This window comes from Monodon monoceros, unplaced genomic scaffold (genome assembly GCF_005190385.1).
Source record: "Monodon monoceros isolate NGI ecotype Baffin Bay Population unplaced genomic scaffold, NGI_Narwhal_1 Super_Scaffold_6, whole genome shotgun sequence".
Classification (NCBI taxonomy): domain Eukaryota; kingdom Metazoa; phylum Chordata; class Mammalia; order Artiodactyla; family Monodontidae; genus Monodon; species Monodon monoceros.
In genome coordinates this window covers 63,025,271-63,042,842 of record NW_021703783.1, presented here as the reverse complement: position 1 = coordinate 63,042,842, position 17,572 = coordinate 63,025,271, and the positions used below count along the sequence as shown (strand labels likewise).

General features: G+C 38.3%; 1 protein-coding gene across 2 annotated transcripts in view; it reads left to right on the top strand.

The window, feature by feature from the left end:
* The window catches only part of LIN7A (lin-7 homolog A, crumbs cell polarity complex component), a 132,548-nt gene that overhangs the window by 93,384 nt on the left and 21,592 nt on the right, over window positions 1-17,572 (top strand). Inside the window, exons 4-5 of one of the 2 annotated variants that reach the window (XM_029205887.1) lie at window positions 1,186-1,395; window positions 14,200-14,678. In XM_029205887.1, the coding sequence (XP_029061720.1) occupies window positions 1,186-1,395; window positions 14,200-14,430 (441 nt within the window). In that variant the 3' untranslated portion in view covers window positions 14,431-14,678. Of the gene's footprint in view, window positions 1-1,185; window positions 1,396-14,199; window positions 14,679-17,572 lie in introns of those variants that run through there. The other variant, XM_029205888.1, reaches the window with a different exon arrangement.

Sequence of the window (17,572 nt, the reverse complement as noted above, 5' to 3'; positions counted from 1 at the left end):
CCATTAAAATCTATGCATGACAGCAAGGTTTGCATGAGCAAATGCATGTAGCTAAAAGCAAGCCATTATTTCCATATCATTCACTATCTTTCACTAAATGCAGACAGTAGCATAATGCTAAATTGATGTGATAATGCTGTGTGTGGAAAAGAATGTACAGTCGTTGGGAATCAGTATTTTCACAGTGTTGAGTAAATCACTTTATAGTAGGTATCTAACCAACTGTTAAGGCAGTTTACCAGAGGTGGAAAATAAGAAGCAGGCAGAAGAATCTTTTCTTGATAGAAACTATTTAAATCTTCTCCATGGAGGGGAGGGGGGTGAAAACTAATGGTAAGTTGTTTCCTTCAACTTATTTTTTAAATTAATATATATGAATTTTAAAATAAAGTTATATCCATATTAAATGATATTTTGTACATCTAGGTATAAAACCATGGACTGCTCATTTTGCCTACGTTACTGCAGTAGTTGAAATATTAATGTAAAATATAGGGGGAAAAAACCTGTGCCAGATAAGAGGACCTCATAATAATATGGAATATTGATATGAAATAATTATAATCTGTTTGAATCTATTATTAGCTTTTTTTCTTTTAGGCATTTTCAATCAAAAAAGAAAAAGAAACTAAATTTTCTAAGCCAGTGGTTTGGCAATAGCAAAATTCTAGATGTATTCACCAGTATATATACATATAAGTGCTCCTCAGTGTATTGAATACATTTACGTGCAAACACCAAGTTAGACCGTGTGTCATACAAAGAAGTGGAAGCCACGATCTCGGCCCTTCGGGTGCCCATGGTCAACATATATACAATATATACAGTAATGATAGTTTATGTACCATATGTAGGTATTATATGTACCAAAGCTGTTTGGAGTCCAAGAATAGGAAGATTTGCATCTAACCAAGGTTAGTGGGAAAGATGTTTATGAGGAAGGGAAATTTTTATCATAATGGGTAAGGTCTAGAAAGGTGGAAATATCAATAGTTGGGCTGAGCTTTACCAAAGAAAGGGATTATAAAGGACATCTAAATGAAGAAAGCCCCCTCCCTTTCGTGTTCTTTCTTTCACAGGAGAATGCTATAAAATAGGAGGAGTTGCCAGATCTACACACTGCAGGTCATGTGATGAGCCTTATTTCCCTCGTTTTTATCACCAAATGACCATCTTTTCTTTCAGGCAACAGTTGCAGCTTTTGCAGCTAGTGAAGGCCATTCCCACCCTCGGGTAGTCGAGCTGCCAAAAACGGATGAAGGCCTTGGTTTTAATGTGATGGGAGGAAAGGAGCAAAATTCCCCCATTTATATCTCTCGCATCATTCCTGGAGGGGTGGCCGAAAGACACGGAGGCCTCAAGCGAGGAGACCAGCTACTATCAGTGAATGGAGTGGTACGTTCATAACATAATCAGAGGTTTTTCTCTCTAAGCACATTCTTGTTTTTCCCCTGCTGTTACTAAAGTCAATGTTGAAATCCTAGAACAAATCTTAATTTTGTGTCCAAACAGCTTCCTCAGCATTGATGGATATTAAGCCTACAAAAGCAGCAATTTTATAGTTTTGATGTCTCATTTTGTCTTATTCAGGGATGATAAGTAGGACCTAGTGGGAAAATCATCCCAAGATATTATCCCAACTAGTAGAATTTCCCCCATATAATACTATAATTGAATTAATATTTAAAAGAACATAATTTTAAGTCACTTTTATTCAGTTATTATAAGCAAATATACACATTTAAAAAATAAAGCTAAAACTTCTCACTCTATATATTTTTTCATTTTCATTAAAGAGGAAGAATAATTTTAATATGTGTAATAATAACACACATGGAAAAGGCTAATGCACAGATAATTCTGTAAGCCGGGTATACAGCTATAGTATAACAAAAATATATCAGCCTCTTTCCTGGAAAAGTTTGATTATATTATCTATTCATCATATTTATTTTAGTTTTCACATGAAGTTAAAACTAAGAACATACATTTTTTTCATAACCTCATATTCTTTGGATGCCATTACCTCCACATGTAATAACGAGTTGTTAATGAAATGGCTTCATGTGAAATGAATAATTTTTCCCCATAACTTCTACTTAAATAAAAAATAATTAACCTAAAAGCATAAATTTCAGAAGTATAGATAGGAACATATCAAAGCTTACTTTTCTGTTCACCTAGGATCTGTCTTCTAAGAACTTAAGATTTTAAAAAATAAATTAGATTTGGGTTATTTGTGGCCATATTGATTTCTGCTAAGGACATAATATCCAAAATAAATGAATTTGGAATGTGATATTTTGTTGGTAACTATGGAGTAAATTCTTCTATTTATATCTTGCATTTTTTTTTAGCCTGATAAGTAGCTTTATAGGACCCAAAATCATTCATTCAACTCCACTGATCCCTGCTGTACATCAAAATCATCAGTCCATGAATATTTTATTTCCCTTAAGCATTCCAATTCTAAAATTACCATTTCATTTACTTTTTTCTATGCAACAATGCTTTGAGATGAGCTTTTTATTGACCTTTAGATAACTATGACTTTTCAAAGCATGTTTCAACTGACAATTTTATAGTCAAGCTTTCTAGGAGAGGGCTCTAGAGCTAGGTCATGCAATTATGTCACAGAGTAATCTGTGCCTCAGTGTATGAAATTACAATTTCTCTGAATATATTGGGTAGATCAAAAGAGAGTATAGATTTTAAAACATGAGAAGTACAAAAAAAGAACCAAAACTATATTAATAGTAAGTGTATATATATATATAAAGGAACAGTAAATATCTATCAAATCAATTTAATATGAGTTGACTTTAAGCTATCTGTCAAAAGGGCTAAAGAGCCTTTGTTTAACCCATACATTTGCAGGGAACCCAGCTGCTGCCATTTCATAACCACTCATCCATTCCTTGCAATGACCATGTGACTTTATCTGGGAGTCTGCGGGAGCAGTTGGAGCAATGAAATCAGACACATCAGGCTCTACCACTCAATATCCATATTTTTATGGATTAATATCCCCTAAACCTGAATTTTCTAATCTGAGTAAGGGGAGTAGTGACTAATTTGAAGGGCTCTGATGAAAATTAAAATGAGGCAAAATGTCTGTTGAGAGCTATCCTGTGATAATTTGGTTATACACACCTTTGACAGGTAAGTGTGGTTACTGCAGAATGTTGAAAAGGGTTAGCAGTCCCTCTATGATATTGCTATTGCCAGCTATAAGTTTTAAAGCAAATTCTGCTACACATATAGTCGTATTTTAGCAAACATTTACTAGCAAATAGGCATTAATAGACTCATACAACCTCTTCCGTAAGTTTGATGATATCCTAGTTCTCTGCCCATTCAGATATTCCAGTCATTACCTTGAAAAAAAGGTTTACTTGAGGCAGATGAAACAACGTTCCAGAGCCAGGATTTTGTTATCTTTATATTCAGCATCAAACAACCAGAAATTCTACTAGACTGACAGTTGGAAATAAGAAGCTTTAGTGTTCAACTTAGGCCACTGATCCTTTGGTACAGGCTGTGGGCCTCCTTAAGAGTTTTGTAACCTGGTCATGCAAAGGTGGGGGACGTCTCCAAAATCTCTAGTATTCCACTTATATTTAAAACCTTTAAGTTTGTCGATTAAGTTCCATTTATAATGCTAGTTAATAAGTCACTAATTGTGCCAGGGGGAATCCATTTCTGACATATGTTGCTAATAAAACAAAGCATCAAGATGGGTATAACAAATGCTTTTGTAGTGACCAACCTCTAGAATGTTGCCTTGGTAACACTCTATAATGTTTGCTGACCACCTAGACTGCTTTAAGCTTCTAAGTTTGGAGTTTAAAACATTGTACATCTGTATAATCAAACTATACATTATAAACTACCTATTTTAAAGTACTTAAAAGTAAGTTATATACATTTTAACAGTACTAATATTTATCAGATATTCATCAAAAGGTAGTTTTCCTTCTGTAAATGAGAAATTTCATGACCCAGTGGGTTTCCAATTGTCACACAAAGTAGTTAATCCAAGGCAACAACCCTGGGCTCCTAACATTGAATCCACAAGTCTTTTCAGGATAAATAATTCCAGGCAGATAGCAGTATTTAATGAAAAAAAAAATTCTGTAATGGAAGGGCCAAAAGGAGAAAATGTTAGCAAATGATCAAATTTACACTTTAAAATAAAGTACCATTTGGGGAAATTAATATAGATTTTCAGAACATGCCATTCAAAACTGAGAACAAATTTTGGAAGGAAGTGATTTGAAGGGCTGAAGCAAACCTTACTACTTCAGTACAAGTACTCTGGGGAAAATTTCCTAGTGTCCTACTTGAAAAGTAAAGAAATTGTTGCATGGACCTTTAGATGTCTGAAAAGACACATGAAAAGATGTCTTAATTATGCATGTTCGTTTTTATGCCCTACCTGCTTTCAGAAAGGATATATCATGCTATCTGATAAAAAGTAAAATATGTTAATACAGATTTATCAGCATGGCATGTTAGGTAATGAAGTGGGATAGAAAGGAAGAAAATCAATAAATAGAAATAAAGAAAAGATACAGCAGTAGAGCAAGTACTGTTTTTCCTCTTAGCCTCTTAGAAATCAAAGCAGAAGGAAACTTATACCAGCTCAGCTAGCATTGGTAGGGATTTTTTTCTATCCTTGAGTTCCAGGAGAAATTTCCCATGGGATTTATACAAATGAGATATTGAATTGCCTAATAAAATTTTATAGAAAACGCAGAGGCTTTTTGCGCATGGCTACTTCTTAGGTCAATCCTCAGTAAAAACTTAGAGCTGAATGCTCAATTAAAATTTAATGGTAACAGGAGGTCACAGTGTTATAGTTAGAATTTATAGCTTTCTAATGATCTCCTTTTTGCCCTTTTATACCAAAGTGTTTCATCTGCAATTTTGAGAAGCACCTAAAGGGCTGTATATAAAGGTTACAGCCAACATGCAGCCAGCAGGGTCAGTAAATACATTTAGTGATCGAATCTGGTTACAAAAAATATCAATAGAATGGTACAATAGGCCTAATTTAATAAGAATCTACATGAAGTCCTGCTCATTTGCCCAGAAAACTAGCTACCTATGTGCAGAATCAGGAAGGAATGGCTAAATAACAAAACCAGGGGAAAAAAAAAAAAAAAAAAAGCCCAGGGGATTTCAATTGATTTCAAGAGAAAAATGAAGCAAGTTGAGGGGAAAAAAAGGAAAACACAAAAAGATGTTAATGTAATCATAGGGGCCATTAATACAAATATCATGTACAGACAGAGGAGGAGACTGGTCCAGCTCTGAATATGCTGTTCAGCTCACACCCCACTGTATTTTGATCGTGGTTCCATCCTTGGAGAGAACAAGAAGCTCATCCAGAGTCAAGCAGTCTTGTATGGAAAGAAGGACTTGCCTTGTTCAGGGTAGAGAAGAGACTCAGGGGAACGATGGCTGCCTTCACTTGTCCTCCATTGTGTGTGGCAGCAGATGGCAGAACCAAGACCAGTGGATAAAAGCCACAGGGAAGGCAGATTACAGCTTATTATAAGGAAGGACCTTTAAACACATAGGGAAAGACTGAATCATTAGTCAGTATGTGCCCATCGTTTGACGTTTTAATCAGAGATTAGAAGACTAACCAGCAAGAGTATTTCAAAATATGTGTACAATGTAGAGGGCTGGAACAGTTGGTCCCAAGGTCCCTTCTAACTGTGTACTGTGTTTTCAGATGGGATTTTGCTGAGACTCCTAAATACCCCTACACACACACACACACACACACACACACACACACACACACACACACACCCTCCTTATACAGGTAAGTAGGCTCTACCTACTCTCTGTGTACCCTACTAATGAGAAATTTTTTCTTGAACAGAGCATTAGACATATACTACAATATAATGCTTTTTATTTATCTAGCATTTTACAGTTTATGAACAGTATTTACCTAAAATTCTCCCATTTGTTCCTCAAAAGTCTCATGAAAAGGGTAGGGTCAGAGTTTGTTCTCTCTCTCTCTCTCTCTCTCTCTCTTTCTCTTTCTCTTTCTCTTTCTCTCTCTCTCTCTCTCTCTCTCTCTCTCTCTCACACACACACACACACACACAAACACACACAAATGGATACACACGCATGTGCACACACAGGCGCACACCAAATACACACACAAGAAGTGAATTTCAGCCTTTATTGTGATCATAACCGATGCTTACCAAATGTAATAACTGGTTACTTAAAAAGTAAATCCCAATGAAATCTGAATAAGCTCCGTGGATTGAGCCTATGTCAATGCCCTGGTTTTAATATTATACAGTTGTTTTAAAAGATGTTAATATTTAGGGAAGCTGGGTAAAGGGTGCATAGGACCTCCCTGTACATTTCTTTTTAACTTCCTGTGACTCAATAATTATTTCCTAATAATTTTTTAAAAGGGAGAGAGTCCACAAGAATCAACCTGAAATATGATATCCTCCTGGTGCTGATGGGAGAGAGGACAGGTGGAGACAGGAAGGCACAGGGCAGAAAGATAAAATAAAAGCATAAGAACTTTAAAAATATGTCATAGTCAAAAGAGACCTTCATTAGCTCCTGAAATCCAGGCATTGTTTTAGAGCATCATTGGTAGGGAAATTGCAGTTAAATTTGCCCAGTAGTTAATCCTAAATAAAGCTGTTGATACAGTGTATGAGCAGTGCTAATTGATTTTTAAGCATAACAGATGAATGAGTAAAACTTGAGGGATGGAACAGCATAAATTGTTTTCCTGGAATCTGGCTTTTCTCCCATTTTATAAATACCTATGCCAAGTTAAGGGTGAGTCCTCACAGCCCAAATTATTTTTACAGAAAGACTATCAGGTGTGGAATGAGGGTGAAACACAAATTAGAACTGTCTAGATCTGAGCTCTGTGAACCTACAGCATCCCAGATGGGAAATCTGTATTAAATCTTACTTATCTATTATCTGAACAAAGAGAAAATATACATAAGAAGATATTTTTAATTACTATGAAATACACTATAAGATTTCTATGAAAATTTAAGCTCTACATTAAAAACACATGCCCCATTGACAGCAGTAATTTTTGTTCATTGCCTTCAGTCTTAGAACAGCACCTATCTAGTCAAAGCTCCATATATATTTGTTTAACTCCAGGCACCATTGTAAGCACTTTACATATTGAATTTATTATTTCCTCATAATGATCTTTTGTGGTAGGTGCTCTTATTGTCACTCTTATTTTACAAATGAGGAAACTGAGGAAGAGCGAGATCAAATGACTTGCCCAAGTTTGTACAGCTACTGAATGACAGAAGTGGAGAGTCTAACCTGGGCAGTCTGGCCTTATTCATCCTAATTTAAGGGTAAATAAATATCTTAGCCCTTAAAAGATGAGTATTTTCCTGTATGGTATAGAAATGATCAAGTGGTTTTTTAAATTTTTTTTAACTTTTATAGGTTTGCATAAGCATTTTTTGTTGGGAGAGGGTCTGTTGTTTTTCTGTTTCTCATAAAGGGCTTTGACCTTTAAAAAGTTAAGAACCATTCCTAAAAAACAGTAGCATTTTGGAAAAGGAGGCATTTACTTGAATTCAAACGGCTCATAATCCTGAGGTGGTGCAGAGAGTTTGGTATGAATGTGTTTGATGGTTCCATCCCTGCCTAACCCATCACTCCACCTTGTGTCAGGCACAGAAAGCACAGGGCCAGAGTGTGGCCTGAACAGCCAGTGACAGCCCTGATCCACACTCACTCTTGGGGGTCCACGTGGCTGTTAGAGGGAAGCCATACAGGCATAAAGAGGGGGAAGGCAAAGCAGAGCCTTAGCCTTTGGGTCCCTGTAGAGGCCTGGCATGAGCATCCCTGAGTTCTAGGCTAGGAGGCCTCAAGTAAAGCTATTCTCAGATTCTCTTTGCCAAGGAATTGTTACCAGATTCTTTACCTTGCTGGGCAGCTGAGTGCGAGGTTGTTTGGGTTATAATTAAATAGGAGTGCAAGCTGGAATTTCAGTTAAATGCTGAAAATTTTCTCTGAATAATTTCATGTGACACTCCACTCACAATTGTGAAGGCTCCAAGACAAGTACGATTATGTTGCCTTAACCCAGTCACTTTAGGAATGGCACAAACAAGGCAACATAATCCGGTATATTTTGCAACATTGAATAGGTAGTGTTCTAGTCCCCTTCATTCTGAATTGGCTCATGATAGATCTTCTCACTTAAAAAGCAGAATAGAAGAATATTGTGCTATCCCAACCGAGCAGGTAACAATAGCTCACAGGCCAGAACTGCTACATTCCCGCCCTGCGATTTCAGCCTACAGGAACGGGCACCAGGTACATTAGCTCTCAGACGTTAATAGACCAACTTGAGCTTTGAGCATACCCTGAGGTTGTGCTGATGCAATTGACCGAAAATGTATCAATGCCAGAATACACTCACATTTAGCAAGTATTAAAGTACAGGTCTCTATATGCTGGAAAGCATTCCCACCCCTGGGGTCAGACTGGCCTAAATCTCTATTTAGATTGCTAGTAATGGGTATTTGACTATTCAGTTTTCTTCTGGTACAGTCTTTTTCGTAGTTATTTTTACCATTTGTTGTTTGTGTTATTCTCATTTTGTGCTATTTTAGCAATACTTTTCATTCATTCAACAATTATTTGTAGGGGCTTCCCTGGTGGCGCAGTGGTAGAGAGTCCGCCTGCCAGTGCAGGGGACATGGGTTCGTGCCCCGGTCCGGGAAGATCCCACATGCCGCGGAGCGGCTGGGCCTGTGAGCCATGGCCGCTGAGCCTGCGCGTCCGACGGGAGAAGCCACAACAGTGAGAGGCCCGCGTACCGCAAAATAAACAAAAACAAAAAAAAAGCCCAATTATTCGTAAAGCACTTATTATGTGACAGCTGCTAAACAGAGACCTGGGTATAAATGTGAACAAAAGAGAAAGGGTTATAACCTTCGTGGAACTTTCTGTCTGGTAAAGAGTAGAAAAATAGTGATGATGATAATAATAAACATACAGGCATACCTTGTTCATTGTGCTTTGCAGATAATTGAGTTTTTTACAAATTGAAGGTTTGTGGCAACCTTGCATTGTAAGATGATGGTTAGCATTTTTTAGCAATATTTTAAAATTTAGGTATACATATTTTTTTTTAGACATAATTCTATTGTACACTTCATAGATTACAGAGTAGTGTAAACATAATTTTATATACACTAAGAAACCAAAAAGTACGTGTGACTCACTTTATTGTGATATCTGCTTCATTGTGGTGGTCTGGAACCAAACCCTCAGTATCTCCAAGGTATGCCTGTATACATATCCATGTATATGTAACTGGTGGTATAGCCATCACTTACCCCAGCATAAAGGAAATTCCCCCAGAGATTCAGTTCAGTTCCACACTGGTCAGAGTAATGAGATTTTTACTCCATGTGTGTATTAGTTTCTGTGGCTGCTGTAACAAATTACCGTGAACCTGACTCCTTAAACAATAGAAGTTTATCCTCCCACATTTCTGGAGGTCAGAGCTCAGAAATCAGTTTGAATGACCCCAAACCAGGGTGTTAGCAGGGCTGGACTCCCTCCAGAGGCTCTAGGGGAGAATTTGCTTCTTGCTCCTTGCAGCTTCTGTGTTGAATCTCCCTCTACTTCTTTCTTACGAGGACACTTCTGATTGCATTTAGGGCATAAGTCAAGGTAATCTCATCTCAAAATTCCTAAGTTGATCATATCAGCAAGGACCCTTTTTCCATACAAGGCAACATTTACAGGTTCCAGTGAATAAGACCTGATGTCTTTGAAAACCATTATTCTAAATTCAGAGGGCTTACAAGTTTCCAGGACTATGGAAAGGGATCACTTGTCCACAGACCATGAGCACACTCGTTTTCCACTCTCAGGACAGTATGTGCTGAGTATTTTCCACCTACTCCTGGTTCTGACAATGCAACTTTCTCTTTCCCCTCCCACTTTGAATACTTTTCTCCTTTTACTTCTGCCTGTATAATCAGTGAAGCTTTTTATCCTTCTCTTCCTCCTGCCCCCCGCCCCCTGGCCCCAATCTCTATCTAGTCTTTGGATAACGGGGGGAAAAAATGCATTTCTGCCTTACTGTCAAAGTCAAAGTCTTTCAGCTATTTCTGAGTTCTTTGTTTGCTCTGTAGATGTAAACTGAAGGAAGCAAAGGGGGAGGGGAAGTACAGAAAAAACACAAATTTATATCAGTACTTCAGAATATAACACTGCCTCATAATGAAGTACTATAACAAGTGTTAAAGGGGAAAAAGGGGAAGAAAACGAGGTGCCATATAAAAGAATAAGAGGAGCTCCTTTTAATAGTGTTAGGGATAGCCTCTTTGAGGGGTGACATTTAAACTGAGACTAAGGGCAAGGACGAGTCAGTCATCATCAGAAGAAAGCTTGCGTGAAGGTATCCAGGCAAGAAAGTCCATGACTTGTAGTGTAGGATTGTTACCTACCAGGGTTCTTGGCCTTCCTTAATCAATAGAAATTGATAAGAAACCAGAGAAGAAATTCAGGCAAGGCTTTACTGGGGCCCCTGCTACAGCAGGGGGGAGCGAAAATAAGTAACAGGTTCCCTTGCTTGCTCCCCAAGGAGGGGCGAGCTCATTCCTATATGGGGTGAGAGTAGGGGTGTGTCCAGGGGTCTGGCCGGAGGGATGGCTTAGGTGCTTTGCCCACCCCTTTGGTGGTGTTGAGTGCAGGGGGCATGCGCAATACCCTGCTTTTGCTCCCAACATCTTGTTTTTGCTCCTGGCTCTTCAGAAGTAGCAATAGGATTTGGTCCTTTTGTTATCTTGTTGTCCGTAATTTGCCCCAACTGTGCATGCACGCAGTTATTTTTGGTCCCTTATAGTTTCTTTGTATTTTGTTGCTGGAGGAGACGTTTGTCCAGGTGCAAGCCCTGCAGCAAAGGGTCCCAGTCTCAGGTCCCAGCCTGTCTCAGGATTGGCTGAAAAAAGAGCAGAGAGACTGGGTCATGGAGAGTTGGATAAGATGAGCTGAAGAGTGGTGGGAGCCAGATAGGGCAGATTCCTATAGGTGCTACCAAAAAGGTTATATTTTATTCTAAGTGCAATGGGAATCTCGATGTTGTCCGTCAATTCTGAAATCTGGTATTATGCTAAGAATTTCTGATACCTACTATGGCTAGTCACTAAAAACTGAAGTGTCTTATACTTTTTCTGTTTTAGTGTAGTATTATTATTTTTTCTATATTGAAATTTTCTTACTAAACCCTTAAACCACTTAAATAAGATCTGGCATCTGATAACTTTAGAAGTAGTTTTCTGTCTTTGTATCGCTACTTTTAATGGAAATTAGAAACCTTTTACTTCATTGTCAATTGATATTTTCAACATCTCAAATAAGTCATTACATTTCAAGTTCTTATAGTTTCTGAGGAGTTTAAGGATAGTCTAACCATAATATGACCATTTACAATTTGGGGACTCTATTTCATCATCTGTAAAACAGAGATAATACTATCTTTCTCACATGGCTGATCTGAAGATTAAAATAAGAGAAAGTGTGTGAAAGTATCTGCCACTGTGGCAGGTATCTTTTAAAAACCCAATACCTGGGACTTCCCTGGTGGCGCAGTGGTTAAGAATCCGCCTGCCAGTGCAGGGAACACGGGTTCGAGCCCTGCTCCGGGAAGATCCCACATGCCGCGAAGCAACTAAGCCCGTGTGCCACAACTACTGAGCCTGCGCTCTAGAGCCCACAGGCCAAAACTACTGAGCCCATGTGCCACAACTACGGAAGCCCACGTGCCTAGAGCCCGTGCTCCGCAGCAAGAGAAGCCACTGCAATGAGAAGCCCGTGCACAGCAACAAGGAGTAGCCCCCACTCGCCACAATTAGAGAAAGCCCATGCACAGCAACGAAAACCCAAGACAGCCAAAAATTATAAATAAATAAAATAATTTTAAAAACCCCAATAGCTGCTAACTATTAATTATTGTTAACTGTTAATATAAATTTCTTTAAGGCAGGTAATAGTCTCCTTCCTGTCTTACAATTTTCTTGCATGTAGATATAAACTTTCAGCTCAGACTAAGTCATTTCCTCTGCTCTGTTTATTTTCAAGAGACAATAAAAGTCTTTCATTAAATATTCTAATTTCAGAGGCAGTTAGCTCCCACTCATGTGCTGTTGATTATTGGCAAGTCATTGGATTTTTGGGTGTCCTTACATCTGTAAAACTGATGTAATGACAGCGTCCTGTCTACCTTTCCTAATGAAGGTAAAAGAGAGACTTGATAAATATAGCACTGGCAAAAATATGACTTTATCTTTCCACAAAAATATAGCATTATTGCTGTATATTATTATAAAACAGGCTTTTCATCAAACCTCCAGATGGATGTCTTCATAGTTCTTGTGGCAGCAAAGTCTTAATTTACAAAAGCAGAAAATGTAAACAGAGTAAGGATCCTTCTGTTGGCTGAGAAATAAGCGGTTCACCTTGAAGGAATACAGTGCTTGCCTTCAAGTTCTGTGCTAGGTCACGTTCTGGCATCATTTATGCTTTATGAAGCTCATCAAACCCAATTACCAGTTACTGTTTTAACCATTACTGGAGAAACCAATTTCTGTTGCCTAAAAGCTATGCTTTATGATTCGATTTAAGCCCAACTTGCTTGAGAAGGACCATTCTTCTAACTTACTAAATGTTGGCCTGGAGACTACTGGTACCAGCGTAAAGCAAAGTCGGAATGTTGTTAATATAACCACAGCTCCATAGGTGTACCCGATGAAATGCAAACCGAGTTAAGTCTCAGAGTTTGTACAGTTTTATAGAATGGATTATGATCTTGTTCCTGATTATACACTCAAAGAAAGAAGACACTGATACAGATGGGAATCAAATAGCACTTCATGAGCTACATGTGATTACTGGGGGGGTTCATGTAACATGCCCAAACTTTAACTCAAATGTTAGTTGCTGAGCCTCAGCTATGGGAAATTCAGTGAGAGAGTCTTAGATGTTGTGGTGCCAGAACCACAGTTTCTAAGTTCAGCCATGGGGTGTGGACAGTTTTAATGAAGTTGCAAAGGGTCTCATATTGAACCATAAGCCTTCCCTCCTTGGTTTGCTCTGTCTTCTCATAGATACAGAATCATTTGTTGGTAACTTTTTTACTGCTGACTTTACTCTGAAATGTAAATTACATTGTAGCCCTTCAGTGGCACCTAAACACTTCTCAGAAGTCATGTTTTTATTCATAGGTGTGCCTGTTATCACCAACAACTATGCAAATATGGCGTAGCTTAAGACTTAGGAAGGTAACTTTGAATATGAAGCAAGGCACTGAGACTTTACATCCTGGAGTTAAAGTCTGAATATGTTGCAGTTACGTTTTTGACTGAGCATGAATTTAAATCTCTGCAAGGCTGGTATGCACAACATTTGATCTCCTAAAATCAGCCTGAGCCTAGCTTATCACCCAGCACCTGCATCTCAACTCAGCTTTTTCGTTCTGAACTCATCACCACATATGCAGTAGTCAGTACATATTCAGAAATATAGTAAAATGTGACATTAGAAAACTTGAGGATTCTAGACAGTCACTGAGCTTCTACTTCTGAAAGCCAAGGGAGCATGATGCTGTAATAGATTTGGTTTTGTAAAAGTAGATTTGGCTCCCCTTAGAGTAGGAGTGATAACTTTGACTGCAGTGGGGACCAAGAGGAGATTATATAAATGAATGGAGATGACTAAGTGGGAACTGTGGCAATCTAGAGAGGAAATGTCCCAACACAGTTCCAGCCAATTATTGCCATTGGATAATGTGGACAGTGTTGGCAGACAGTTCAGAATTTTTAAAAACAAGAAACACTTTCTGGCTTTGTAGAGGAGATGATATATAAGTAGAATTTTAAAAGGATAAATAGTAGTTATCTATAGAAATGTCGGTTGTTGGAGGGTTACTCCAGGCAGAGGAGACAACATAATGCACAAACGTAAGAAACAGCATGATGTCTGTAGCGAAAGAGTAAGGCCAAGTGGGGTGGGATTGGGTTTGGAGGGGTGGGCAGGGGCCATGTCGTAGTGTGCCCCATAAACCATGATAAGTGGTCTGGACTTACCATTTGAAGGTGGTAGGAAATGGCCAACATAACATGTGTTTTTTTTTGCGTTTAGATAAGTTGGTCTGGCAACAGCCAGCATGTGGGAGTGGGAGTATGTGAAGGAGTGGAGAAAAAACTGGACGTGGGGAGACCAACTAGGAAACTCCTAGGAGTTTTGGAGAGACATGATGAACGTCTTGCAAGAAAAGAATTAGGATGGAGAGAAAGGAAGAGATTTCAAAACTATTTTGGAGGTAATGGTACTATAAGCAAGACCTGGCGGTTGACTAGATGTGAGAGGTAAAGGAGAGGGAATTACCAAGGAAGTCCTAAGTTTCTGGCATGGTTCCTGCCTATTGTGGATACAGGAGAAAAGATGTTTCAGGCTGAGCTCTCAGGAGGACTCGGTGACGTCAGGTCAGAGGCGGGAGCCCACAGGCATCATGGACGAATGTAAAGAAAACTGCATTTCGGGGCCTAAGAGTACAGTTCCACTTGGTGATGGTCCAAAACGTGTTCCAGTGACTTGGCAATTAAAAAAAAAAAAAAAAAGGCGTTTCAGGCAAGAAAGTGAGGTGCCCATTACTCAGCAAATTGTGGTGTCTGCAGGTCATCCATGTGAAAGTATACAAAATAGAACGATTTCATCTGGTTTTGGAGGGGGCATAGGTTTTAGGCTGCGGGTAATTTTAAATGAATTAACTGAGTTCTAGCAGACTGGCAGCATTTTAAAGTAGAAAACTTTATTTTTTTTAAAAAATTCTGCTTCGTAAACTTTTCACTAAATTAATTTGTCTTAATCAGAGTTTTTCAACCTTAGAACAGTTGATATTTTAAACTGGATAAGTCTTTGTTGGAGAGGCTGTTCTGTCTATTGTAGGATGTTTGGCCGGCATTCCTGGCCAGTCACACTCCCCGCCTCCAGTGGTGACCAACAAAAGTGTCTCCAGACATCGCCAGCTCTCCCCTGAGGGGTGAAATCATGCCTGGTTGAGAACCATTTTCTTAAACTAAACTGGTCCAATTTCAAGGAGACTGATACAAACCAAATATTAGGTGCACCATTAAAATCTAAATTGCATACATTATACACTGTATGGTGTATGTGAATAGAATGGACTTCTACCAAATCATAGCATGCGCGGAATTTCACAAATGAGGCCAATTCTTGAAAAGAGACTTTATCTAAGGCTTGTCTCTGAATTGAGGATCTGTGAGGAGGAGCCCTGCAGTTGACCCTAATTACCTTCTATAACAAAGGCAAGGAGATTGACCGCTCACCATTATTGAACCTGTCTCTACAGGCAAACAGTATTTTAAGAATACCACTTTAAAGGCTTCAATCAGACTGCCAAAAAAGAATTATTAACCACGTGCCATGTGCTTGGCACTGGGAAAGGGACAGTTTAAACAAATCATAGCTCATACCCTAAAGGAGCTCACTTCTATCTAATTCTCCTAGAAACATCAAGTTAAGTTTTTCATAAATAGACAGGACCACATTACTTATAATTGGCCTGAGCTGTAGGTTTGGGTGATTTGGAGAAATTGTGTGTCAACATGTCATAAACAGAAATATGCTAAGGCCTTGCCACTTTTCTCTTCTGCCTAAGTCTAGAAGGCACAGTGTCTATTTGACTACTCAATAAAGTCTAAAAATGAAGTCTTCAGGGTACCAGAGCCCTCTGAGTTTTACAACAGATCTGAAATAAGGCTGGCCACAAGGCTAGGAGTGGGGCAGCTGCTAATCCTGAAATTCTCTTTATTTTTGTGCCCATGATCTGTTTAAATTTTTTTTAAGTTTATATTAAATGATCTTTATTATGTTGCTCTTCACTCTTATACAATGTTAGAAGCAATTTTAAATATTACTGACCAGGATGTAGTAATTTCTAGCTAATTACCACAGGGACCCATTGCACACATCATTTCACATGGGTCCTGTTTTGTTGGATGCAGTTGGCAGGAGGGATAATGCAAAGCTGTCTGATGCTAGTTATCAGATCACACATCATTTTATGGTGTCAACATCTGTAGGTATTAAAATATTTTTCTTCCAGTTGCATTGAATATAATTTTGCACATATTTTGAGTGTTCCACAAAGTACCCCAATCACTTAAACCTGCTTGGCCTCTAATAAATTTATTTAATTTTTAAGGAGATCATCGAGAGTTTAATTATGTGGAATTTTTTAGTAAGCATGTTTGATTATTCTGTGAAGAAAACAAGTCAAATATAGTCATTAAAATTCCCTCTGACGCACCTTCAATTATTTATAGGAAGGTGGGTAACCTAAGCTGAACTTTTAGCTTTACCTCTCTTCGTTGTGTTGTTACTCTTCCTAGATCAAACCATGATCACCTGCTCAGCTACTCCACCAAACCCTAAGTTTGAGAGCTACTAAATAGGGCAGTATATTGACAAAATATACGTAAATGCCCTGTATCTGGAGCACATATGTGGCCAAACGAGGTTGTAGAACATTGCCTGGACATAGTCTTAACATGCATTCATTCATTTAAAAAGTATTTATTATCAACCATAATAAAGATTAGGGAGGATAGGGGGTGTCAGGGTAGAGAGAGGAGGGTGTGCTGCTGAGCAGAGTAGCCTCAGTGAGGAGGTGGTATTTGAGAAGAGGAATCAAGGAGATGAGCGGGGGAGCAGCATGAGTATCTAGGGAGGAACATTCCAGGCAGGAAAGAATCAATGCAAAGTCCCTAAGATGGAAGAGTACTGGCATGTTGGAGAAGAAACAAAGAAGGTTAGAGGTGAATTTGGCAGTAGTAGCTCACAGTTTTAATTTTTAAAGTTTTTGCTAATTAAAAATATGCAACTTTTCAAAAATGTATCTTCTACTCAGTGTATATGCCACTATATTAATGGTAGTTTGAAAATCCCCAAACACTAGGTGTAGAAATAAAGCAGGCAGCCCTTTAAGTGTAGTAACAAAATTGACTTTTCTGTAGTAACAGAAAGACCTTCCTTTGAGAGCTTACAGGCCAGGCATTTCCTAAGCACTCTAAATGCACTGGGCAAATTAACTCTCACAGACTAATTCAGTGTAATTTATGGAGCTTACGAAGCAATCTGGTAACTTCTCTGAACCTTAGTTTCCTCACTGCTAAGAGATGGTAATAATAGTGGCTACCTTGTTTTTATGTTTTGGTGCTTAAGTGGCATAACATAGTTCCTGACACGTAGTAGGTACTATATAAATTATTTTAATTAATTAATTAATTAATTATAAATTATTTACTATATAAATTAATTGTGTTGATTGTTACTAGTTCATAATTAAGGGGGCAGCCATTGGTTTAAATAAGAAATCATTATGTTTTCTCTGAGAAGTGACAACATCGTTAAGTTACAAGTTTGTTGATGAACATTAATCAATCCATAAAACTTAGATAATTATTCATTCATTCATTTGGCAAAGTATTAT